Below are 25,684 nucleotides of genomic sequence, written 5' to 3' on the forward strand. Positions count from 1 at the left end.
CTCTCCTATGTTGGGAGAGCTATTAAGGAAGATAGCTAAGACTTTCTTCCTCAACTAGGTATCAAAGAAGTAGGAGCTCATGTTAAAGTAACAGCAAATTAACACCACACGCAGCTCCCAAGATTTCTCAGCTCCAGCTACAGGTTAGCAAACCTATAATTAATGTTCTGTTCAAGCCTTTTAAGATTTGTCATGGATTCAGGCTCAGAGGTGGAGAGAGGAAAGGCTATGGGCACATTTCTCAGCTGATACCCACTTTCTCAAATTCATTAACACTTCCCAGGAGCTCTCAGAAAGAGCTATGCTCTGTCACCAACTAATGGATGCAGTTACCAACCAGGAGCTCATAAATCCCAGGGGGAGGGAATGCCCTAGCTCCCAATCCACCTCTGCTGGGAGAGTCCAGCACACATGGCTTGGTCTGGGCCCATCTTGCTTAAATATTGAACAATAAATTTATATATTAAAATTTGACTTACTTTAATATTAAGGAATGATGAAGGAAGGGAGGAAAAAAGGAAGGAAGGAAGGAAGGAGGAAGGAAGAGAGGATTGAACTTAATTAGAAGGTAGAATCACTTATAAATAATCCTGGGTTCTGACGATGGTAGGAAGGGGACAATGCAAAGTATTAATACATCCCAGTTAATCTTATGATGTGGCAGGGAAGCAGAATGTAACAATAGCATGAAAAGTGGAAGCAATTAAGTATAAGTTTTATGAAATAAGTTCAACTTTAAGCTTTCTCTAAGCGTGATTATGTTCTTTAAAAGTGCCTCAATTTATCTGTTGATACATTTAATTGTGTTAAAACATTCTAAAAATATTTGAAGTTTCTTGTTCTTTATGTATGTGTTTGTATGTAATACATAACTGTGCACACACACATATATATGTATACCAATATCTATCTATCTCTATCTATCTATCTATCTATCTATCTATCTATCTATCTATCTATCTATCTATCTATCTAGTGGGGAGTGCGGCCCATGGTTTGCATTCTCGGGCAGGAGTTTGGGAAGGTGGCCCCTGGGTGGGGCAAAGCTCCCTGTTTTTGCCTTCTCTTGCTCTGGTGTGACTACAGGATGAACTGTTGTTCGGAGGTGCTGGAGGTGTTTGTGGAGGGGTGACAGACGGAGGCCATGCTGGCTGTGTTGCACACGGTGCTCCTGCACCACAGCACAGGCAAGTTCCACAACAAGAAGAAAGGCTCTACTCCATTAGCACCATGGGTACTCAGGATGTTGACTTCATTTTCTTCACCTATGTGAGTGTCTCCTCTGAGGAGCTTAACTGTGTCCTTTGCAAGGTTGTTGGGGAATTCAAGGATTCACTATGAAATAGTGTGTTGTGTGTGTGTGTGTGTGTGTGTGTGTGTGTGTGTGTGTGTGATACTAGGAAATGAACCCAGGGGCATTCTATCTCTGAGCTACACTCAGCCATTATTATTATTATTATTATTATTATTATTAATTATTATTATTATTTTACTTTGAAACAGAGGATCACTAAGGTGCTGAGAGTCTTACTAAGTTACTGAGGCTGGTGTCCAATCTGTAATCTTCCTGCCTCTCAAATACTGAGATTACAAGCGTTTACCACCACACCCACCTAAATATTATATTTTTTTAATTTTTTAAATCAGTATTTTTACACTCTGGGTTTCTTGATATTAAGGTACATCTGCATCTACAAATTTTTGCATTTAATTTCATTTCCAGTTTACAGTAGGGACTTGTCTTTTCTCATTATGGCAATTACATTTAAAATCTAATTTCTATGGCTTTATTTAGTCTTACAGAAACAAGAGCTGCATTTTAAGAGAATTGTTTCTGAGCCTCAGTGAGTGCTCAAGAATGTTTTATTTTTCTCTTTTCCCGTCTCAGCACTATCACAGTAGGAAAGCTAACATTGTCCCGTAACTTCCTGAATGGTGTGACAGGCAGAAAGGACACTGACCAAAATACATCCCCAGTACCTCAAAGAAAAAAAATATCCCTGTCACTGGTCCCCTAATTGCCTCTTCTAAGTGTGCTTAATGTCTCTCATCAAACAGTAGAATGTGTAATTTTGACATTTTTTTGGAGGCCACAACAAATTTGGAAATAGAAAATCCTCCAGTGTAATAATGCCTCAATTGTCATATGTACAGTATACAGCTTAACTTTGAAAGCATATATTATAGGCTCTGAGAAGGGTTTAAAATACAGATTGGCATATATATATATATATATATATATATATATATATATATATGTGTGTGTGTGTGTGTGTGTGTGTGTGTGTGTGCGTGTGTGTGTGTTCATATATATATATATATATATATATATATATATATGTTTTCATCTTAAAAATAAGATTAGCTATGCTTTTTCTTCCTTTTGTTGAAATAAAAAGGAACACTATCTCCTTTTCCTTCTCCTCCTTTGTTGTACTGGAGCTTGAACTCGGGGACACTGTACCTTCAAGCTACACCTCCAGCCCTTTTTATTTTCTATTTTGAAATAGGGTCAGACTAAGTTGCTGACAGTCTTGCTAAGCTGCTGAAGATGGTCTTGAAGCTGCAATCCAACTCTCTCAAGAACTAGAATCACAGGCTTGCACCATCATGTCTGGCTCTTTTGTTTTTAAAATAAGAACTTCAAATACTCCCTGTATGGGTCCTCACAGATGCTGTGGTGTGCTCCCCAGACCCCTCCCTGTTGCTGAGAGTGCTTGTGACTGACAGCTCACATACAATCAGTTGCTCTGAGGGATTTGTCCTCAGTCACAGAAAACCAAGGACACTAAGGTTGCAGGGCCTCCCTGGGGGCAGCTTATAACAATGGCCAGTCTATCCTGGGTGTGAAGGGCCCACTCTGGCCTTGAAACAGGACCACTCTGAGGATTCATCCCAACTCCAGAGCTCACTGGGGGTCCACGGAGGCCCTTGTTTTTTTGCCTCATTCTCTAGCTCTTCTCTTTGCCCAACACTGATTCCTTCTCTTCTTCATAGGAGTTGATCCTGACACTACTCCCCAATAAGCTTCCTGCATACAAACATCCTTCTGTGAGTCTGTTTCCTAGGAACTCCATCTAAGATGCTCAGCTTCTTTTTCTTCCCAAGACTTCCATTTTCATGATTATTTTCTGAATGGTCTCAGGAAAAAGGTCTCTGATTTCAGTTGGGTCTCAGTCCAATTTAAGGCTATAAGCTTTCCCATTCACTTCATCCTGTCCTAAATACTTGGCTATCAAGGCAGAGGTAAAAATCTGGTTATATTTAGAATGCAACTGTAGGCAGAGTTTCAGATGGGTGTTAGCTGACATGCAATAGTACAAGAGTGATTATTCTATTATAAACATGTCAGGGCATTTTAATCAAGTCTAGTCTTTCTGCTCAAACATATAATCACACACGCACACAAGCATAAACACAGAAAAGAGAGGTAAATGAACTTAGGTTGAAATAGAAATAAGTTTTCATCAGACCTTAAAATATTGTTAACAATATTAGCTGCGGATTCTTTTCTCGACTGAACTACCCATTATTAAAAATGTATCACACTGAACCTCACTATGATATATAATTGCAATGCTCTAATAAAAGTATTAAAAATTAAAAATACCTAAAATGTATATTAATAATAAGAGTCTACTTCCAAAATATAATTAAGTTGTAGTTATTTTGTTTTGCTTAGCATACAGAAAGTATAACTCAGCTTTCTCTCCTCTCACCCCACAACTGGGATAACAAACCATTGTGCGCAGGAGCCCAGTCATCACATGGATCTTACTATTCAGACTCAGTGACGGCTTCCTGCTTTTCCACTTCTATTGGGGCTTCTACCAATTTGCTTTTCCCACATTTGTTTGCCAATCTGCATTTGTAGATGCAAGTAAGCATAAACTGTATTTATCAAGTAGTTGAGGGTCAGAGATTCTTTTTCTTAAGGAAGCATTTATTTTTAGTTTAATTTTTTTACAGACAAATGTATATACATATATTCCCACACAATCAATAATTTTGCATGCATGTATATACTCATCTTAGACTTGCTTTTTTTTCTTGCTTAATTCCCCTGCCCTTTTGCTTCTTTTCCCTTTCCTTTGTCAGAAGCCCATGTCAGTACCTCTGGATGGCCTTCCTATTCTCTTTTGTACTCATAATATTGTGCATGTCTGTGCACATATGCACTAGACCATCCTTATCTGCAGTTTCACTCTCCATGATTTCAGTTACTCTCAGTCTGAAAATATAAAGTGGAAGATTCCAGAAATAAACAATTCATAAATTTTAGGATGTGTGTCATTCTGAGAAATATGACGAAAGTGCATGCCTTTCTGCCTCTTCCACCCAGGAAATGAGTCATCCCCTGGTCCAACAAAAGTCCTCCTTACTTGCCCCTCAGTCACTCAGCAGCCATGTGAATGAATGGTCACACCACCTGTCACAGTCTCACACATATCACCGTGCTGTTGCAGTCACCCTTGCGTGTTAGCCCAGTGTGAACCACAATGCCCACACCATACCTCCCATCACCCAGGCATCCTGTCCTCTCACACTGCCATGAGGACAGTGGGCACAGTACAGTAAGGTATTCTGAGATACAGACCATAGTCACATAATTTTTATTATAGTACATTGATACAATTATTCTATTTCATTATACTTATTGCTATTGATCTCTTATTGTACCTAATTTATAAATAAAACTTCATCATAGGTATATACATATAGAAAAAATATATATCACAATATAGTCAGCCATCCCACTATTGAAATTTGTTTACTTTTATCACTATAAACAAGGCCCAAACTGGTAATACTTATCATTATAATCTGGATCTTATATATTTTTGCTATAGATACCTAAGATTGGAATTGCTGGGTTAAATGTCATATATATTTTTATTAGTAAAAATATCACCAAATTGCTTTCTAAAATGAATATAAAATTGGATGTTTTATCATGTTCTAATCTTTTGTTAGTCAAAGAGATATTGCTTTGTTTTACTTCTCCAGTCTACTAGTGAGTTTGAGTATGTTTTCATATGACTACGGGCCATTGAGATTTCCTCCTTTGCTAATTGTTTCTTCACAAGCTTTGTCTATTTTTCTATTGTTTTCATTATGTTGTCAAATTTTGAGGGCTTACTTTTTACTTTCTATATTAACCCTTTTCTTGTGATCTATGTTTTGAATAATTTTAGGATCTATGTTCTGTCTGATGATTTTATGATAGATATTTTGTATCCCATATTCATATTTGGTCATATATATGGCCATTTGTGGTATTTTGATGTACTTATATAGTTTTTTGTTTCTGAAGGTTCAGAGTTAACAATCTTATTTAACTCTGTTCAATTTCTCACAAAATTGCCTTGTATGGTTTTCATATTTTACATTAATAAGTTTTATATGAAATTGAATACCTATATGGTGTAAGAAAGGGATCCATTTTTTTTCTTCTAATTGCAGAGCCAGTTCCAGGTTCACTTATTTTTTTTAAATGAGCAAACAAACACACAAACCCATATACTTTTCTTATTCAACAAAATCTACCAACCACATTTTCTATTATATACTGAAATCTATTTCTGGGCTGAAATCTATTTCTGAAATATATTTGTGATAGTATGTCTCGATCGCTGCTTCTAATAGAAAATACTCTATACTCCAAGGAACTCTAGACAGAGATGGAGAAACTTTAGATGAACGGATAAGGTAAACTGAGGGGGATGGGAGGGGAAAGAGGGAAATTTCCTAATGCACATGATGTACATTCACAAACATATCAAAGTCAATCACTAAGTCAAACATGAGAAGGAGGGAGGGAGGGAGGGAATGAGGTGGGAATTGGGGAAGGGCTAAATGAGTGATGTGTGCATGTGTGACTCTAGCATCCTGTACCCCATTAAGATGTATGACTACAATGCACCAATAAAAAAAATTAAAAAAAAATACTTTTACTATTTCTTTGAATAGTTTGTTGGCTACTTTTAGGTAATTATTATTCTTTCAAATGAACTTTAAGATTATTTTATCAAGTCTGAATCCAAAATAAACAGCAACAAGAATTCCTTAAAACTCCATTGAGATTTTGACTAAAAATATCCAAAATTTACATATTAATATTAGAGGATTTAAAAAAATTGATAACACTTGTATATAAGTATGGGGTATAATATGATATTACTATATATACATACATTATGATTAATAAATAAATTTAGCATGTTCATCACCTTCCATACCTATCATTTCTTTGTGGTGGGAACATTTAAAGTTTATTCTTTCAGTTTATAAATAGTTTTCCCTTGCATCTATTGGGTTTTTCCACATATACTATCATAATTTTAGTAAAATAATGGTGTTTTCCTATTTTTCAATGTTTAGCAGATATTTTTCCTTATATTGTTAATTTCTCAAATATTTAGAGACATGCTTTCAAACAAAAAAAGATGACAGTAGGTTTTCCTATCTAATTTCTGACTGTAATTAACTTTGTTAACCTTTTTTCACTTAAGTTGTTCTTTAGGAGTAAACAATCTTTACTATAATTGAAGAACTTTCTACTACTTTTGCTTTTCTCAAATTCTTTGTAAAATAATGCTGATTTTATCATGTGCCTTTTAGTCACAACTGATTTTAATATTTGGTTCTTTAATTTGTGTACAGTGTTGTATGGACAGATTTCCTTGTATCAAGTCACCCTTGTTTCTCTGTGTTTGTGTTCTGTGTTTCATGTGTTTCTCTGATACTTTTGCAAATTCCTAGAGAAATGTTTAAGAAAAGGTTCAAATGTCAATAGCGGTAACTTAATAAAAAGACTCCATGATCAAATTAATTTGAGAGTCACTGGACCAAATAAAATAGTCCTTTCCAAGGCCTTTGAAGGTAATGCGCATTGTCAATATTTAAGAGGAGACTAGAATACAAAGTGTTTAGTGAACTTTATTGGGCCATACATTTTTTTATGGACCACCCCATGGATCTAGATTAGCACAGAACAGATTTTGGGAAATTCGCATGTGGAGAATGCATGGTGAGATTTGCAAATATTTTCAGCACATGAGGTTAATCCATTATAGTGATAAATTAAAAGTTACAGCTCTAGGATGCCAACATCATTTGTTTATGGAAAAATACTTGGATTAGCTAACATTTTTTATCAATGGTATTGACTTTTCACCAGGGTAGGCCTGATTGTTGATGTTTGGCATGATACAGACCCGTCTCAGAACATGGGATGATGGAGGGGCTGGATGTGATCCAAGTGCTAGCCACTGTAAAAAATGATACTCGGAAACAATGCAATTGCATCTGTGACCACCCCGCTGTATAGCTGGACCCATGGTATCATGACTAGGGCTTGCCCATGACACTCACCAATGACATACTCCACCCTGAATAGATCCTTCCTGGGGTCATACGGACGATCGAAGTCAATTTGGATGTAGAAAGACTGTCCCCTACGGACGATCAGCTTGTCATTGTCATATTTGTCAGTGTGGTGCTCGATCTTGTTGGTGTCCCATCTCTCCTTGAACAGGTGGACATCGGTGACAGTGAGGTAATCTATATACAAGAAAAACAATTGAAGAAAACCATTAGGTAACTTTGGTTTAAACTTTATCTAAAAAGAAAAAAATCAGATTACTTTCCTGAAGACAGAAGGCAGCAATGTCTGCTGAATGAAACTGTCAATGGGGAGGGGAATTAGAGCAGATTTGAGAGCCTCTTGTGACATTCCTGCTTGGAAAAGAGTCTTTAGAGCTTTTTCTATCTGTGATCTTATTTCAGATCACAGGATGCTGACTTGGGGAGAGACAGATGCCTATCTTACAGATCCAGACACAGAGAAGCAAGGGCCAGAGTTCAGAGTCTCAGAATCTCAGCCTCACGCTGGTTTTTGTTATGTTAGTATTTTCCTGTCATGACTACCCCTCACTATGGGGCACTGTCACTTCAGTTTTTCTCTTTCAAAAGAGAGGCATCAAATTTGACAAAGCCTCAAAGGGACATTCTAAGGACAAAGTTGGCCATTAATCCAAAATTCTCCTCTTACCCCAGGAAAGGTCAAATGCCCCATCCTTCTCTAATTCTAAAACTAGACCTGGTCCCTCAGAGGCGGGAAAGACAAGGAACAGGTCTGGAGTAAGGAAACTATTTTTTCCCTTTTCTGGTAGTGGGGGTTACATCCTGGAACATTCTACTTCTGAGCTACATCTCCAGTTCTATTTTATTTTTTATTTTGAAACAGAGTCTTACTAAGGTGATGAAGGCCTCATCAAGTTGCTGAAGCTGGCAACAAACCGTGGTCCTTTCATCTCAGTCTCCCAAGTACTGAGATTATAAGTGTGCTACCATGTCTGACTAACATTTCTTGTTTATGTATGGTTCTGAGGATTGAACCTAGGAGCATACTCCCTCTGAGCCACACCCCTGGCCCTTTTATTTTTATTTTTGAACAGGATCTTGCTAAATTTCTGAAAGTCTTGCTAAGTTGCAGAAGCTAGGCTGGAACCTGAAATTCTCCTATCTCAGCCTTTCAAGCACAGGGATTAGAGACATGTGTCATCATACCTGGCTGGGAACTAACATTTCTATGGGATAAGTATGATTACTTCTGTTTACACAGCAGAAAATAGTCTCACATTGATTTACTTGGCTACTCAATGACTCATCTGTGTATCAATCCCTGTTCTGTTTGATACCAACATCTCTAGGCTTTTCCTCTGTCTTTTGGAACCCGGACTATGCATATCGGTTATATGTTTACTAGTCATCTCATGGTGCATCCATCACTTAATCTCATTTTCTTATCATAAAATAAGGACACCAACACTTATTGTCAGACTAACATGGTAGGTTGAAACATCATACAGCAGAAGATGTATGTGAAAGTGACTTGAGATGACCAGAACTAACATGCATGAAAGCAGCTGGCCATGAGATGGTACCTGATGACCCCGAGCAGCCGCCCTCCCCTCCTCTCCTCTCCCCTCCTACCCTTCCCCATTCTCTTCTGTAGATGATCACTTGATGGGTAGGTAATGCTAATTTTCTGTCTACACTGGAGCGTAGAGATGGATTTCTGGATATGCATCTGAGTCACTAGGGAGAGAAGGTTGAGTGGGGTACCCTGGATTCCCACACCTCTTTCCCTGATTCTGCCTGCTACACCTTTTGCCCTCATGGCTGTAAACCTCTTAGAGTAGGCAGCTGCTGAGCTTACACCAGGCAGAGGCAACTCCCAGCCATGCTCCGAAGACTTCCTTGATTTTGCCTGAGCCCGATATTTTTCTGCAAAGGCTCTTTAAGATCCTCTCGTCAGGATCGCGCAGGTTCGAAGCCAGCCACGCGTGCTGGCTTAGGAGACCCTGTTTCCAAATAAAAATGTAAAAATAGGTCTGGGAGTGTAGCCCAGAGGTAGAAGGGCTTCCAGGAACCCCAATACCACCAAAAAAAAAAAAAAAGATCCTCTCGTCATAGGAGGAACTCTTGAAAGAGGAAATCCTATAGAGGAGCAAACAAGACAACCTAAAGGAGGAGAAAGGAGGGGGAAGAGGAAAATCTCTAAAGCACACAATGTACTTAAACATATCGAAGTCAATCACTAAGCCAAGCAAGGGAGGGAGGGACGGGGAGGGAATAGAGTGGGAATTGGGTAGGGGTTAAATCAGCGATGAGTACATGTTTGTACACACAAGTTTTTTACCCCAATATGATGTTTGAATATAATGCACCAATAAAAAAATTTAAAAGAAAAAAGAAAGATCCTCTCCAGGCTAGGTGTAATACCCGTATTTGGAAGGCTGAGAAAGAAGGATCATAGATTCAAGGCCAGCATTAACAATGTAGAGAGATTCTCTGTGACCTAGAATGATCCTATTTCAAAACAAAATATAAAAAAGGGGGAAAAAAGGCTGGGGTGTAACTAGGAGGTAGAATCTCCCTAGGTTCAATCCCCACTGTCACAAAAGGAAAAAAAAAATACTCTTATCCTCTCTAGCCCTAAAACCTAAGATCTTTAGGTGAGTTCAAAGTTCAGCCAATCTTGGGTTTAAATCATAGGTCTCATAATTACCTGTCAAATTCTGAGCTTTCTCACCTTTAAATTGAGGATACTAAAACCTTGAGAACATCTTAGAAGACTCAGTGATACAAAGCACAAAGGGTCTGGCCCTGTGCCTGGCACACGGTGGTTCACAGGTGTACTGTGGATCACAAAGAGGGAACCTGATGGAGCCACTTCAGATGCTGTGGTGCTCATGGGTTATTCTGACTAGAGCATTACAGCAAACAGAAAGTACAAGATGCAGTTTTATTTTTGCTTCATCTCAGAACCATGTCATAGTACACGGCCCCCTAAAGGGCACTCTCTTTCCATGATGCTGTGGGCTGAAGATGTTTAATTTTTTAGACCTTTCTTTTCTAACTGAATTTCTCCTAAGTTCTCTGCTTTTATTAAGGTAACTATCCCCACTGTTAAACCAGCCTACAAAAGAGCTGGCGAAACATAAATGTCCCAGGTGAAATGGCTTTAGTAATCAAGTCTTCTGATCCATTTTTTTATTTTTAGCACAGTGGTTTTTAATGATTTTTAATACCTTAAAACCTAAGAAATGGTTATAGCCTCAGAAATTGGTTTATCTTCCATTTGTCAGCTGCAATTAGAAGGAATCTACTAATATTACACAGAGTCTCAGAGGTTGACACAGGTTCTGAACCATCTGGTAGACCTGTTATGTCCTGCTGAACCATTTCCACAAATATCCTACTACTTGGGCTTCTAGCCTCTGAGTGAACAGGGAACTCACTCTCTCACAGGGCAGTCAATTTGCACAAGTCTAATTATTTGAAAAAATTCTTTTAAAATGAACGGACATCTGCTTCCCGGCAATTTTTCAAACCCTTAATATCTGTTTCTGATTTGGGGATAAATATAGAGTAAGTTTGCTATTCAGGTCCCCTGGCACTCTTTAGGTATTTAAAGACTGCGTATGGGCTCCCTCTGATTCTCCGTTTCTTTAAATGTTATTTAAGAAATTATTTCCAGAACTTTTACTTATCACTCTGTTTTGGAATATATTTCATTTTGCCAATTTATCTCCTCAAGCGTTTTTCCTAAAATTGAACATATTACTCTGTTTTATTCTCAATTAACTATAAAAGACCATTATATCTTTTAAAAACACATAGTATATTTCTGTCTTTGAAATATATAATATCATTAGTGTCTTGGATACTCTTATCTTACTATAGATCTGTATTGTGTCTGATGAAGCTAAACTCTTAAAATGCATTCTAATGTCATTTCTATCAAGAGTGGATTAAGCAGTTCAGAACCCAATAAGTCACTCATTTCTGCTGCTATTTTGCCGTGTTTATTTATGCAAATGTTTCTTCTTTTTAGCTCAATTTCAAGACATTATAAGTACTCCTGATACATTTATTTTTATAAAATTGGTTCACTGTTTCATGCTTTTAAAATAATTTTCAACCCTAAGCATGCATTCAATACACTTGATATTCTTGCTAGCTTTCCATACTGTATTATGTTATAAAGTCATCCAAGACATGGACATAAATATGGATTGGGTAATTGCATGGTCACTACAAGCTAAGTAAACACAGGGTGGTAGATACTAAAGGAGTGAGCAGATGATTAAGATACAGTGTAATAGGGATGCTTTTAAAGGAGGTATAGGGTACTAGGAGGAGCTCCTGACCCAGATTAGAGGGTTTAAGGAAATTTTCTGGAGGATAAGCAGTGGTTAAATAGAAGTAAATCATGCATGTGGGAAGGAAGATGGGGAAGAATCCTTCAGGCGTAAGATGTGCAAAGGCTGAGGCAAGAGAGTACACGGTTACTTAAGGCACTCAAAAGTGGTTGGATGGCTGGAGTATGGTAGAAGGAGCGACAAAGAGGGGCTTGCAGGAGTTCACTATCACAAACCTTGTACACCTTGTAAGGGGGTTCGGATTTTGCACTGGGGATTCAGTGAAGAATCGGAAACAGCAAATGTTCAAAAACGTAATCTGCTTCTGGAGACAGCGTGGAAAGGGGATGGATGGTGTCAGCACTGGAGGCTACATGGCCAGGTAGAAGGCTGTTTCTCTGTTTTGGGTGAGGGATAGTGGTGAGTCCAGTCAGCCTCAGGAGATGAAGACACTGTTCCTGGTGCACTCAGGATTTACCACTTTTTTCCTACCCTCCTTTCCCCTGAAAATTAGTATGTTTGCTTTATGTCTCAACTTCTCAAGTACCTCTACCTACAGAGGAAAATAAAACTGGAGAGGAAAGGTTCAACTATTTATTTTTTCTGGTACTGGAAATGGAACCCAGAGGCATTGTACCTCCGAGCTACACCCCCAGCCCTAATTTTTAGTCTTTTTGTTTTTGAAACAGGGTATCACTGAGTTGCGAAAGGCCTCGCTAAGTAGCTGAGGCTGTCTGCAAACCGTGATCCTCCGGTCTCAGCCTCCCAAATGCTGGGATTACAAGTGTGCCCCACCACGCCTGGCTCTTACTATTTCTTTAGTATTTGGTTCTCACTTGTCGATTTCTCCTGCAAAAGAAAGCCTGGCTTTCTTTATTCCCCAGCCCAGTGAACCTAATGGCTTGTAAGTCTGGTTGAAGTCAGCCCATCCTTGCATTATACAGGGTTAGTTCTGTACTGGCAGGTAATGAGAAGGTAAGAGCTCTCTGGTAAAACCAATTTGGAAAATGCCAGCCTTAACCAGAGTTAATCAAGGCTCATTACCAGAGCAATGAGGGGAGACTTTAATATGCAGATGTGCACTGCAAAGCTTCTCAAGGTGTAAGGGCTTCCACACTAAATGGCCAGGGAAAATCTTTTCTTTGAAGATCAGTATAGCGCAGAATATGCTTTGGAGTTGCTTCAATACGTACTAATTGTGCAACCTGAGGAAAGTTATTTAATTTCTCTGAGCTACTGGTTTCTTACCTTTAATGTGGGAATGAAGTACCCACCTCCTGGAGAGCCTGCCACCAATGATCAATAAATGCTTACTATTATTGTCATCCTGTTGTTATTAGTGCAGCTATTATGAGAATTAGGAAGCAGAGAGAATGAAAACATGAGATTTGAAGCCAAAATGTCTGAATTCAAATCCCGACTCTGTCACTTACTATTTTTCAGACCTTAGACAAGTTATAGAAACTTGTTGGGCCTCAGCTTCCATGTCTTCTAAATAGAGTAGCTATGAGGATTAAATAGAAAAATATATTGAGTTCTGTATCTAGGGGCCTAGCACATGGCGAATGTTCAGCAATCAATGATGATGATGGTGATGATGATGATGGCACAGAACATCTGGACAGGTTCTTGGAGTGTTTGGAGTCAATGAGTTAAGAAAGAAGGTCTGTGAGAGGGGTTGTGAAAACTGGAATCCAAGAGATGGAAAGTCACTTTGTTAAAGAATGTCTCCTGAGATGTTCTCTGGATGAGTCCTTTCAACCCTTTCTAAAAGCATGACCTTTTATATTCCCTGTCTTTTGAGCAAACATATTAGCTTTCCTTTTTCTGAATTTCGATAGGAGGATAGAATCCTTTTCTCCTCTCCACTCTTCAAATACACTTCTCTCTTTTTAAATATGCATATATTATCATTTATAACTCTGTATTACTTTATACAGGTGATATCATCCACAAAAGTGTAAGCCCTTGGAGAACTAGACCATGTCTTAGTTTGTCATCATACTTAAGGCCATGTGCACAATGCCATAGCAGATGTGCCCACTGTACTGGTTTGACTTAGAATGCCACCTAGCCCTCACAGAAACAAGGTAGCAATGTTGGAACTGAGTCTTGGTTTCTAAAAAAGGGCCCCAAGGGGTGTAACCTTGGAGATTATATGGTTTCTCCTCCCCCTGCTCTCTCTTTTGCTTCTGGACTCTGTGATATGCGAGCAGAGTCCATGCTCTCCTCTCTGCTCTCGCCACCATGTCCTGAGCTCCTCAGACCTGGCCTAACATGGACTGAGTTCTGAAATTTCCAAAAATGGTGAGCAAATAAATATACCTTCCTCTAAGTTGTGTATGGTCCAGCAGCAAGAACGTTGACTGAGACAGCTGCTTTTCACTTGAATGAAACTAATCTCAAAAATTTGGATATTTGAATTTATTATTCTTTGTAAAATGGATTATGCCATTTGTCATAGGATTAACTATAGCAATGCTTTAAATATCACTTGTCAGGCAACCTCATCCTCAAAATTCGCAGGTTTTAGAGATGATGATAAAAGACTTTGTAACATGAGGCTTCCACATGAGAAGTTTTGTTTCACATTAGAATAGAAATGCCAAAGCTGGGCGTGGTGGCGCACACTTGTAATCCCAGCATTCGGGAGGCTGAGCCCAGAGGATTGCGGTTTGTGGACAGCCTCAGCTACTTAGTGCGGCCCTCTGCAACTCAGTGAGATCCAGTTTCAAAATAAAGAATAAAAAATAGGGCAGGGGGTGTAGCTCGGAGGTCAAATGACCCTGGGTTCCATCCCCAGACTGCCCCCCCCCCACACACACAAAAGAATAGAAATGCCATATCTTCCTACTGCTTGTAACAAAGAGTAAGTAAAACCAATGATGCTAATGAATCCTTTTGAGTATATAAAACCCAGGCCAAAAGAAAGTCTTATGAGTTTATAGTATTTTTCTTAGCGGGGGAAAAAAAACCACCATATATTTAGAGGGAATTTGTTCTAAAAGTAAGGTAGTCTGTATTGTTATGATTTTGACAATACTTAATTCTTTCTTTCTTTTTTTTTTTTTTTTTTTTGGTGGTACTAGGGTTCCTGGAAGCCCTTCTACCTCCAGGCTACACTCCCAGACCTATTTTTACATTTTTATTTGGAAATAGGGTCTCCTAAGCCAGCACATGCGGCTGGCTTCGAAACTACGCAATCCTCCTGTCTCTGTCTCCCAAATGAGGGGATTACAAGCGTGCACCACCACGCCCGGCAACAATACTTAATTTAAAGTATGATGTTTTCAAAAATATTTTAAGCTATCCTTCCATTTTTCCAGTGTAGTATCATTCTAATAAGTCAATGCCTTTGGAATGAGAGAAAAAAATCATAGAAAACCTAATATTCTAAGTGGGAGAAAACTAAGGCAATCATAAGTTAAAAAAAAATTCCTGTATAATGTCTTAAAAGTTCATCATGAAATAATCTAAACCAGGTTGGGCATGGCAGCACATACCTGTTATCTCAGTACTTGTGAAGCTGAGACAGGAGGATCATAAGTTCAAGGCCAGCCTCAACAATTTAGTGAAACCTCAGCAACTTAGTGAAATCTTATTCCAAAAAAATTTTTTAAAGGGCTGGAGGTATAGCTCAGTGGTGGAATGGCCCTGGTTCAATCCCCAGTACCAAAAGAGTCTGTACTAAGAAAAATTTTTTCATTTAAAAAATGAAACTTGCAGAAAAAAGACACACTGAGGAGTCAGAGGTTTAAAGAAATAATGTTCTAGACTGTAATCAAATGTGTAGGATAAAAGGAAGGTAGCAGGAAGTGGCATATTATTATTATTATTATTATTATTATTATTATTATTATTATTATTATTGTACTGGCTTCAAACCTGCGTGATCCTCCTGCCTCTGCCTCCCAAGCACGGGTATCACAAGCATGTGCCATCACGCCCGGCTGAAGTGGCATATTATTAAAAAGAAGAGCGTGACAGCCAGGCATGGTAGCTCATGCTTGTAATCCCTGCATTTGGGAGGCTGAGACCGGAGGATTGTGGTTCATGGACAGCCTCAGCTACTTAGTGAGGCCCTCTGCAACTCAGTGAGACCTGGTTTCAAAATAAAGAATAAAGAATAGGGCAGGGGGTATAGCTCGGAGGTCAAATGCACCTGGGTTCCATCCCCAGACCCGCAAAAATAAAAGAAGAAAATGATAGCCATGTTGTCCTCTCTTCAATGTCATAGCCCAGTAGGCCAGTGAATTGACAAGGTGTATAAATTTTTTGTTGTTGTTGTTGTTACTACAAAGAAATACTTGAGGTTGGGTACTTTTAAAGAAAAGAAATACTTATAAACAATAAAGGATTTAAGTTCTCAGTTTTGTAGGATAAAATTTTAAACCACATTGTACTGGTAATGGTGAGGGTCCCCTGGGCTGTATTAATGATGCATAGCATCATCATGGCAGAAGTGTAAGCAAGAGAGAGAGAAGGAGGAGGAGGAGGAGGAGAGGAGGAGGAGGAGGAGGAGGAGGAAGAGGAGGAGGAGGAGGAGATGGAGGAGGAGGAGGAAGGAAGAGGAGGAGGAGAAAAGAAGAAGGTGAAGGAGAAAGAGGAGGAGGAGGAGGAGGAGGAAGGAGGAAGAGGAGGAGGAGAAAAAGAAGAAGGTGAAGGAGAAGGAGGAGGAGGAGGAAGGAGGAAGAGGAGGAGGAGAAAAAGAAGAAGGTGAAGGAGAAGGAGGAGGAGGAGGAGGAAGGAGGAAGAGGAGGAGGAGAAAAAGAAGAAGGTGAAGGAGAAGGAGGAGGAGGAGTAGTAGTAGAAGAAGAAGAAGAAGAAGAAGAAGAAGAAGAAGAAGAAGAAGAAGAAGGAGGAGGAGGAGGAGGAGGAAGAGGAGGAGGAGGAGGAGGAAGAGGAGGAGGAGAAGGATGAAAAGAAGAAGGAGAAGGAGAAGGAGGAGGAGGAGAAGTAGTAGTAGAAGGAAGAAGAAGAAGAAGAAGAAGAAGAAGAAGAAGAAGAAGAAGAAGAAGAAGAGAGGAGGAGGAGGAGGAGGAGGAGGAGGAGGAGGAGGAAGAACAGGAAGAGGAGGAAGAGGAGGAGGAGAGGAGAGGAGAGGAGAGGAGAGGAGAGGAGAGATCACATTGCCAGAAAGGAAAGGGAGTCAGGAAATGACTCAGGGGTCAGCCTCAAGCTTTATAACAACTCACATTTTGAGAATTAACTCAGGGGTCCCATAAGAACTATCTTAATCCCTTCTGAGGACAGCATTCCCAATGAATTAAGTATCTACCACTGGTCTTCACCTCTTAAAGGTCCCATCACATCTCATAGAGTAATCCTGCAACATAAACTCTTGGGGGGACAAACCACAATTCTAAGGGTTCTTGCCAATATTGGGGAAGGAGGCAAGGTCCCCAGTAACACCAATTAAGCATTTCTTTCATTAATCACAAATAGTTACCCACAGATCAATCCAAGAACAGTATGTGGTTCTTATAATACCTGATAAAAGCAAAGACTTTGCTAATGATTGTCATAAAATGGAGCATACATGCAAAAATATCACCATATGTTTGTCTGTTTTGCTTAGTAGTTCCCATTCCCAGGTAGTGGGTACTCAGCAAACATTTGTTAAGCTGGCCTATTGATTTTTGCTTTGTTTATTGGCTTAACAAGATATAATTTAGATTGAAAGAGCCTTCTCATCCTCTGGCTCCATTTGCCACAAACAGGAAATAAATTTGCATCTCCCTGTCCAAGCCCAGTCCTTGGCAAAATGGAGCAACTCATTGCTAAGCCACGTTTTTTTTTAAGAAAAGAAATATTATGGTTGGAAAACTGTCATCAGTGTGCTCTTTCAAATAGGTTTAAAAAAATCTACCTAAACAATTTTGCCTAATTCCAAGTACATCAGAAAATAGGCTGTTAAAAAAAATTCTCTTCAGGAGCCACCTGCCTCTCTATCCTACAACTCCTTTCTCTAATATAAAAAAAATGGATTATCTTTTCCCTAGGTTGTAAAAATATTCTTCTGAGAATGATTATACCTGTCACAGATGGAATCTTGAAATAAGTTAAGTGTTTAGGTTCATATTCTAGGAATTCCCCGGTGAGCTGAATTCTCCATGCAATCTTTGGTAATATTATTACTAACCTATAGGCATAAATGCTATTCATGAGTAAGCAGGTTTGTTTGTGGTAGAAACAAGAGGAAAGAGAGATCTTACATTTTTTAGATACCTGAACTTTTAAACTATCATAATACAATGATTTAAGAAATTGTCTTCACCAGCTAATTTTAGATGCTCTATACCCTAAAATGTTTAAGAAATGCTCAGCTGCTCAGAGTGAGACAGAATGAGAGAAATGAAACTCATTCCTTTTCCATGGGCTAAAATCCACCTGGTCTATCTTTCCTTGGCCTGAAGTTATATCCTTCTCTCTATATTCTACTCACTACTAGAATTGACTCTGCAAATTAATTCTTCTATTTAGAATCCTTTGCAAGCATCCCCCATTATCTGCAAGATTAAAGGTAAGGTCTTCAGTGCCCATTATGCTGGGATCCCTGACCCGTTTTCTCAGGTTCACCTCAACTCTCCTCTAGGCACCATTCCATACTTGGTATATACTATTCCTTCTGCTGAAAATTCCCTTCCTTGCACTTGTCTGTCTGGAATGTTTCTTTTCATCTTCTAAGACACAGATCAGACACCCTGTCATCCTGAAGCCCTTTTCACCTTCTTTCTCAATCAACTACACCACAAGACATTCCTTTCTATTTACTGGATTTTCTTTTTTTTTTTCTTTTTTAAATTTTTTTATTGGTGCATTGTATTTATACATCATGATGAAGCAAAAATCACTGGATTTTCATTACTCTAGGTTTCAGTATTTATTGCACTGAAGAGCAATGATCATCTCTTTGTTTATTTTGCCTATTAGACTCAGAGCTGTTTAAGGTCAAGGACTGACTTACTTACCTTTGCATGCCCAGAGGGAGCTTGAAGTGGCTCCTGAAACATATGTGGCAACCAGGATATGTTTCTCATGAATTGAAGGAAAGGACCAACTAATGCATTACAGCATTGTTTCCTAATCGTACACTGAACACCTCTTATGTAACCTTGAACCCAGATGTTAACTACCTAATTGGTTGATTTAGTTGTGACAGAGAATGATGGCGGGCCGGGGGAAGATACTCAGAAAGGCAAAAGATTCCACCTACATTTGAATTTTCATACAACCACGTTTGCTTTCTTGTTTGAATTCAATGTCTTTGATCTGCCAATAAAGAGGCTAATTATGACTGCAAATGTCACTTATTGCTAATAACACAGAGGCAAAGCAATTGTATCATCCTTAAAGGAAAGGAGGATGCTAAAGCACCATGCCCCTGAACAACCTCTTTCTGTTCCCCCAAACCTAGCCAAGTTGAGATCAAGCCTAAGCTGGGATAGCCACATACATATTCAGATACATACATATCCCGTTATCTTGGAGGACACTGGCTTTCTCCCACATACACTGAGAACCGGGGTGAGTTAGTGCTATCCACAGAAAGCTACTTCCTTGCATGTGCATCAGGATGGCTCCTCCTTGGGATGCTGCTCATACAAACTGACTAAGCGAGCTGATGCTGATGAGGCTACTGCTTCGGCAGCCTGACAGACACAGCCCTCTCTGAGGGGGTCTGGCTCATTACTGAGGGCACTGTGGGAAGGATGTGTGTCACTCATTCAGTCTGCTGTCCCTGGACTAAACAGTGTAAGGGAGAGGAGGCTCTGCCTGGTGGAGCAGCCTGAGGGACAGGGGTGGTATCTGTCAGTCTGTTGCCCCTGGACTCTTCTTGGAACAGTCATAATCTCCTGTAAGCTCTCCCCAGCACATCATGTGTCTCAGTACACTGTTACTTTCTTTGGCCTGTCTGCAACCTACCCCACTGCCCTGGCACAACCGGGCTATAGAATTGACACCAGCCCAGGAAGATAAGGTTATCTTCTGGAGCATTACATTTTTAGCCACACATAATTTGAGACAATGAAGGCCAAAGAGAGACCTTTAAGAAATACCAACTGAGTATGCAGAACAGTCTATTAAAAATTTATATAAATCCAAACAACTCAAAGATATTTTCACAGTACTTTTCCTGGCTGTGTTTGAGCACAGAAGGAGACATAAGGCTCCTTAAGACCATGTGAGGACATCAGATACCACGTCTATCTCACTGGTCCCATGAGGTCCCAGCATCACCTCAAATATTTTCATTTTTCTTAAATATCATGGTAAATGTAGGAGGAACCTTATGTGAGTTCAAATATTCTGATACTGACTTTACTCTACTAAAATACTTATTTTTTCCTCTCTTTTTTATGTAGTGTCTTGCTATGTTGCCCAAGCCAGCATTAAACGCCTGGTCTCAAGTGAACCCCTTCCCATCTCCCAAGTAGCTGGGACTTCAGTACATGCCACTCTACTAAAATAATTCTTGACCAAATAGTCACAACCATGACCAAAGGGTATTACACATGTCCGTGTATATTACATACATCAGGTTTGATTGCCAGGGGATTAATTAAAACAAAAATACTGACACTTTTTTCTCTTCTTGCCTCTCTGGACTTCTCAATCAGTTTCCCAGGAGGAGCTTGCTAAAGGGAAGAGCCACCCTTGGGGGAAGGGGCGGGGGGGGGGGGGCGGATGAAGAGTTTGGCTTGGGGCTCTGCGTTCCTGGAGCCAAAGGCATCCTCTGATAGGATCAGGAATGGTGCTCTTGGAGGCTACTAGTGGCCACAAGATGAACTGCAAGAAGATGACATTAAGTAAATAAGTAAGTGACCATGCCATTCTAGCATTAGTTCCTTAGCAGGTGTGATTTGGGGAGAGCTTGATATTCTTAGTGTCAAAAAACCACCTGCTCTTTGGACAACTAAACAGAAATCTGAAATGTACAGAACAACCTCCTTGTGCAGTCTGTACGCTGGTAATTTTTTTCTGTCTTACTCACGTAAGACTTTACAGCTATGAACCCTAGGTTCAGAAGCACTATCATCAACAGCAGGTGGCACTTAGCTTATCTGTGTGAAAATATTAAATGAAGGCATGTTTTTGAAATCTGGAACTTGTTATTAATAATAAGACTAAAATGACACTCGGGATGATGAGTCATTTTGCAAATGACTGACAGTTCATTCATTCAAATCATTCTACAAATAGTCATTGGGTCCCATTCCTGTGCCAGGGGCCATCATGGACATCCCAGAGTGTCTCTTGGGTTGTAGACATGTGACTGCCAAATAAGGAAGGACTGATTTTTCAAAATAACTCAGCTAAGCTTTTTCCACTTCTGCCTCAAAAGTAAAAAATAAAAAATACAACAACCTCAAAATACTTAGAAGTTTTACAAAACTGGCTGACCTGAACAAGTTCATTGACACTTTTGATGCCTCACTGGCAACATTCTGTTCAGATTTCAGATTTATGGGGGCTACACATTGTACATATTCTCTTTAGAACATTCAGTGGACACTGGATCAGTGATACCTGATCTGGTTGGGGTGTGATCATCTGGTAGAAACAGAGAGGCATCCAGTAGGTATTCAAATTTGAGGAAGGTGGCTCACAGAATTGTTGCCATTCCAAGTCAGCAATCATGTATGGGTCACGGGCTGTAGGTTAGATGATGCCACGGGCACTGTTCAGCAGACCCTCGGGAGAATCTACAGAGCAGGCATTGCTGCCATTTTGCTGATGGAGACACTGAAGTTTGCGCTGGGTCCTGGGACAGGCAGCCGGGTCCTCTGCCTCCTGCACAGGGGCTCAATGCTTCTTGCTTGTTCTGTGTGGAGGCCCACATTTCTCCTCACTGATCCTGAGAAGGATGGCTGGGCCTTTCTCTTTTTGTTCCTACTTCCCACTTCTTCCAGTGCCTGGATCTAGCGTCTTCTCTAGAAGAGGGGAATTTTCCTAGAAAACCAAATACTCCAAGGTGGCTTCCTTCGTGGTCTGATGTCGCCTGGCTTTCCAGCTTCACTGGCATTCCTCTGTGTGTGTGTGTGTAAGGCGGTGGAGGTTACTGAGAATTGAACCCAGGGGTATTCTACCTCTGAGATACATCCCAGGGTTTTTTGTTTGTTTGTTTGTCTGTTTTGTTTGTATTCTTTATTTTGAAACAGGGTCACATTAAGTTGCTGAGACTGACCACGAACCTATCGTCCTTCTATCTCAGCCTCCCAAGTGCTAGAATTACAGGAATGTGCCCCGACATCTGACTAGCATTCTTAAAAATAATTAAAAAAAAAAAAGTGAGACCCGGCCGGGCGTGGTGGCGCACGCTTGTAATCCCAGCATTCGGGTGGCTGAGACCTGGAGGATCGCGGTTTGCGGACAGCCTCAGCTACTTAGTGAGGCCCTCTGCAACTCAGTGAGACCTGGTTTCAAAAAAGAATAAAAAATAGGGGAGGGGGATGTAGCTTGGAGGTCAATGCCCCTGGGTTCCATCCCCAGACCCGCAAAAAGAAAAAAAAGAAGTGAGACCCTGTTTCAAAATGAAAAATATAAAAAGGGCTGGCAGCATAGCTCAGAGGCAGAATGCCCCTGGGTTCAGTTCCCAGCCTCAAGCAAAGAAAGTAAAAACCTTCTAGTCCGGCAGTGGAGGAGAGAGCATCAGCTACTTGCTTTGGGCCTCTGTTTTCTTCCCTACGTCACAGAGATTAGCGGCTAAGTTTATTTTCAGCTCATTCCTACGGCTCTAATGGTGGGGTTTCAGAGAGTGGGAGCTCTCTGGGAGACAGAGGCAGTTCACAATGAGCTTACCTTGGCCCTCCAAACTGCCCTACACACTCAAATGAAGATGTCCTTTGCTTTGTGAACCACCTTCCTCAAACTAGAATACCTACCGGATACTTCTCTATTTCTACCCGGTGAGATCAAGTCTTCTAGATGTGGTAGTAACACAGTCAAACCTGGGTGCAAGGTCTGGGCAGTTTCTGGCCTGGCTGCATTCATTAGTAACCAGTGCTGTCCTTCCCCTTTGCTACCAGGAGCCCTGAGACTTCCAGCACCAGTCTCCTGACAAGAGAATGGCGGTGCTAATCTACCCCAGCGAGTGGGCATCCAGCCCCTCTGAGGCACAGCACAGAGAACCCTCAGGAACAACAGTGGCTTTTGGTGCACACGTGCTATTACAAAACGTTCTCCCAGCTAGATGCCATCCAGGGCCGTGAGGTCTGGACGTCCCTGCCCGGCGTGGCCCAGGGGAATGGCGCCTGCATCACCAAGCCAGCGCTGGCACCTGGGCCCTGTCGCGGCTGACAGGCTGAGAGGAGGTCGGCTGGTGGCTGCTGCACCGGCGCCAGTCCCTGGGGATCGGGCCCAGGCAAGAGGCGGGGGAGCAGCTTGCCTCGTTCGCTGCTCTGGCTGCTAAGAGACAAATAGAGGGCTTCCATCCCGATTACTGTCAGAATCTGGCACCTGTCGCCAGCTCTGAGACTTGCAGCCACAGAGGGAGGAGGGAAGAGGGAGGAGCGAGGTGCAAGCCAGACAATCAAAAGCAGCCACAATATTTGGGAAGTGGAATCTTCCAGCTAGAGGACAATTCTCAAAGCAAAGAACAGTGGAGCTGGAAGAGGCCCCGACACCTTCACTCTGCAGAGGAAGCAGATTGAGTGGTAGAGAGGCAGTGACTTTGCACAGTCAGTCAGTGGCAGAGTGGGGGCAAGAGGTTGGGCCTCTGCTGCTTTTCCCATTCAAAAATAGGATTCTGAGCCGGGCATGGGGGTGCACGCTTGTAATCCCAGCATTCCCGAGGCTGAGACCCGGAGGATCGCGGTTCCTGGACAGCCTCAGCTAATTAGTGAGGCCCTCTGCAACTCAGTGAGACCTGGTTTCAAAATAAAGAATAAAAAATAGGGCAGGGGGTGTAGCTCGGAGGTCAAATGTCCTGGATTCCATCCCCAGACCCGCAAAAAAAAAAAAAAAAATAGGATTCTGAACTCTCTCCCCCCCCCCTCTTTCCCTCTCTCTCTCCCTCTCTCTCTCTGTTTTGGGGTGGAGGCTTGAACTCAGAAGCATTCTATCTCTAAGCTATACTCCCAGTCCTATTAATGAGGGTCTCCCTATGTTGCTGAGGCTGGCCTCTGACCTGCAATCCTCCTGTCTCAGCCTCCCAAGTACTAGGATTACAGGCATGCACCACTATGCCCAGTCTGGAGTCCTGTTTTTAGACCAGAGGCTGGCAGGGGGCATCCTTTTGTGAAACTCAGCAGACAAGGAGGATGGATGCTCGCCTAAAGTCTATAGGGAATTGGGGCTAGCCTGGCCGCTGCCTAGACACGCGCAGCCCTCCTACCTTGCAGGCTGACGCCCCTGGGCACCAGGCCCTGCAGCTCCTCTGTGGGAAGGTCGTCCTCCGCTGCGTTGGAGTTGTTGGGCGGGATGGCTCTCCTGCCCCCAAGGGCGGCCCGGGAAGTGTCTGACATTCTCAACTTTATAAGGTCCTGGAAGAGAAGGAGGGGGTCATGAGAAGGAATGTGAAGTAGGTTCCATTTGAGACCAGGATTCGAAAATAGAGAGGCAGACATGTCTGTGTGTAATAGCACTCGAGCAACACATTTGGAGTTTCGCATAAACAAAGACTGAGAAGTGGCGGCCAGGATCAGCCTAACGACGAGCACAGCTCCCCGAGGACCTCAGGGAGGTTCCGTGTTTGTCAAAACATATGGAAAAGAGGCGAAGGGGAGTCTGTTTGAAGAAATGAAAAATTGTAGATGATTTAGACAGCAGGGATTTCCCTTCCTCAGGACTCCTGAAAGCAATAGCTATGTTTCTGAGGCTGGCCTCTAACCCGTGATCCTCCTGTCTCAGCCTCCCAAATACTGGGATTACAAGTGTTTACCACTGCACCCAGGTGAAGGCAATATCTTTATAAAGAAACATTTACTGTCATATGCCCATTTTAAGGAGATTTATGAGGCCAAGGTCACTTTTAAGAATAAACCCACCCATTCAACCACGTCCAGGTATGAGTTGCCCTCCAGTCACCTTTGCTATTGAATTTGTTCAGTACTTATTGAGGGCCTAGTATGGGCCACGCTGTGTTCTAGTTAATATCTATCTGCCTATCTATCTATCTAGAAAGAGATATGGAGATATATTTATGTATGTCTATCAGAGAACAAAACAGGATTTCTACTCTGAGAGTTTACTAGTAGTGGGGTTAGGAATGAACCCCAAAAAGAGCTTTGAGTAAATCCAGTGGGGTACAAGGAGGCAGGTGGGTGCTTCTTAGGAAACAGGACCCCAAGAAGGAGGGTGGGGAGGTGGATGGCTTAGGTAAGATGGCCCAATCCTAGCAATGCCTGTAATCTCAGTACTTGGGAGGCTGAGACAGGAGGATTGCAGGCTTAAGGTCAGTCTCAGCAATTTAGCAAGACCCTCAGAATTTTTTTTTTTTCTTTTTTGGTTCTGGGGCTTGAACCCAAGGGCATTCTACCTCTGAGCTATACCTCGAGCCCTATTTTATCTTTTAATTTGGAAACTGGGTCTCACTGTTGCTAAGGCTGGCCACGGACCTGCCATTCTCATATCTCAGCCTCCCATGTACTGGGATCACAGGCATGGACCACCTTCTGGACCCTTGAAATGTTAAGCAGGGCTCAAAACAGACTGTTCTCTAAACTTCCTTGGTCAGTGGCATGAACAACGACCTCGCCCTGGGTCTGCTTCCCCTTCCCGCGGAGTCTGCAGGCGAACGGCCAGTGTAAACACCACACGCCTTCCATCAGCACCCAATAAGTACTTGTTGACCAACTGACCAGATGAAGGGGACTTTGTTTCTGGGCCTTGATCACCTGGTTCACCTAGTCATGACTCCTGGCAACTTGGCTGTTTTCAAAACCAGACACACATCTTCAAAAGATGAAGAAGAGCTGCCAGTGTCAGGAGGTGGGGACAGGGCGCCGCAAGGAGGCTGAGGGTTAGGGAAG

General features: G+C 41.3%; 1 protein-coding gene across 1 annotated transcript in view; it reads right to left on the reverse strand.

The window, feature by feature from the left end:
* Nucleotides 1-24,178, reverse strand: part of F13A1 (coagulation factor XIII A chain) — a gene marked incomplete at both ends in the record, with an annotated part of 188,633 nt that extends 164,455 nt beyond the window's left edge. Inside the window, 2 exons of the mRNA XM_080709828.1 lie at nt 7,375-7,563; nt 24,049-24,178. Of these exons, the coding sequence (XP_080565954.1) occupies nt 7,375-7,563; nt 24,049-24,178 (319 nt within the window). The remainder of the gene's footprint in view (nt 1-7,374; nt 7,564-24,048) is intronic.
* Between the last annotated feature and the right edge of the window lie 1,506 nt (nt 24,179-25,684).

Source organism: Muscardinus avellanarius (assembly GCF_963383645.1).
Source record: "Muscardinus avellanarius genome assembly, chromosome: 14".
Lineage (NCBI taxonomy): Eukaryota > Metazoa > Chordata > Mammalia > Rodentia > Gliridae > Muscardinus > Muscardinus avellanarius.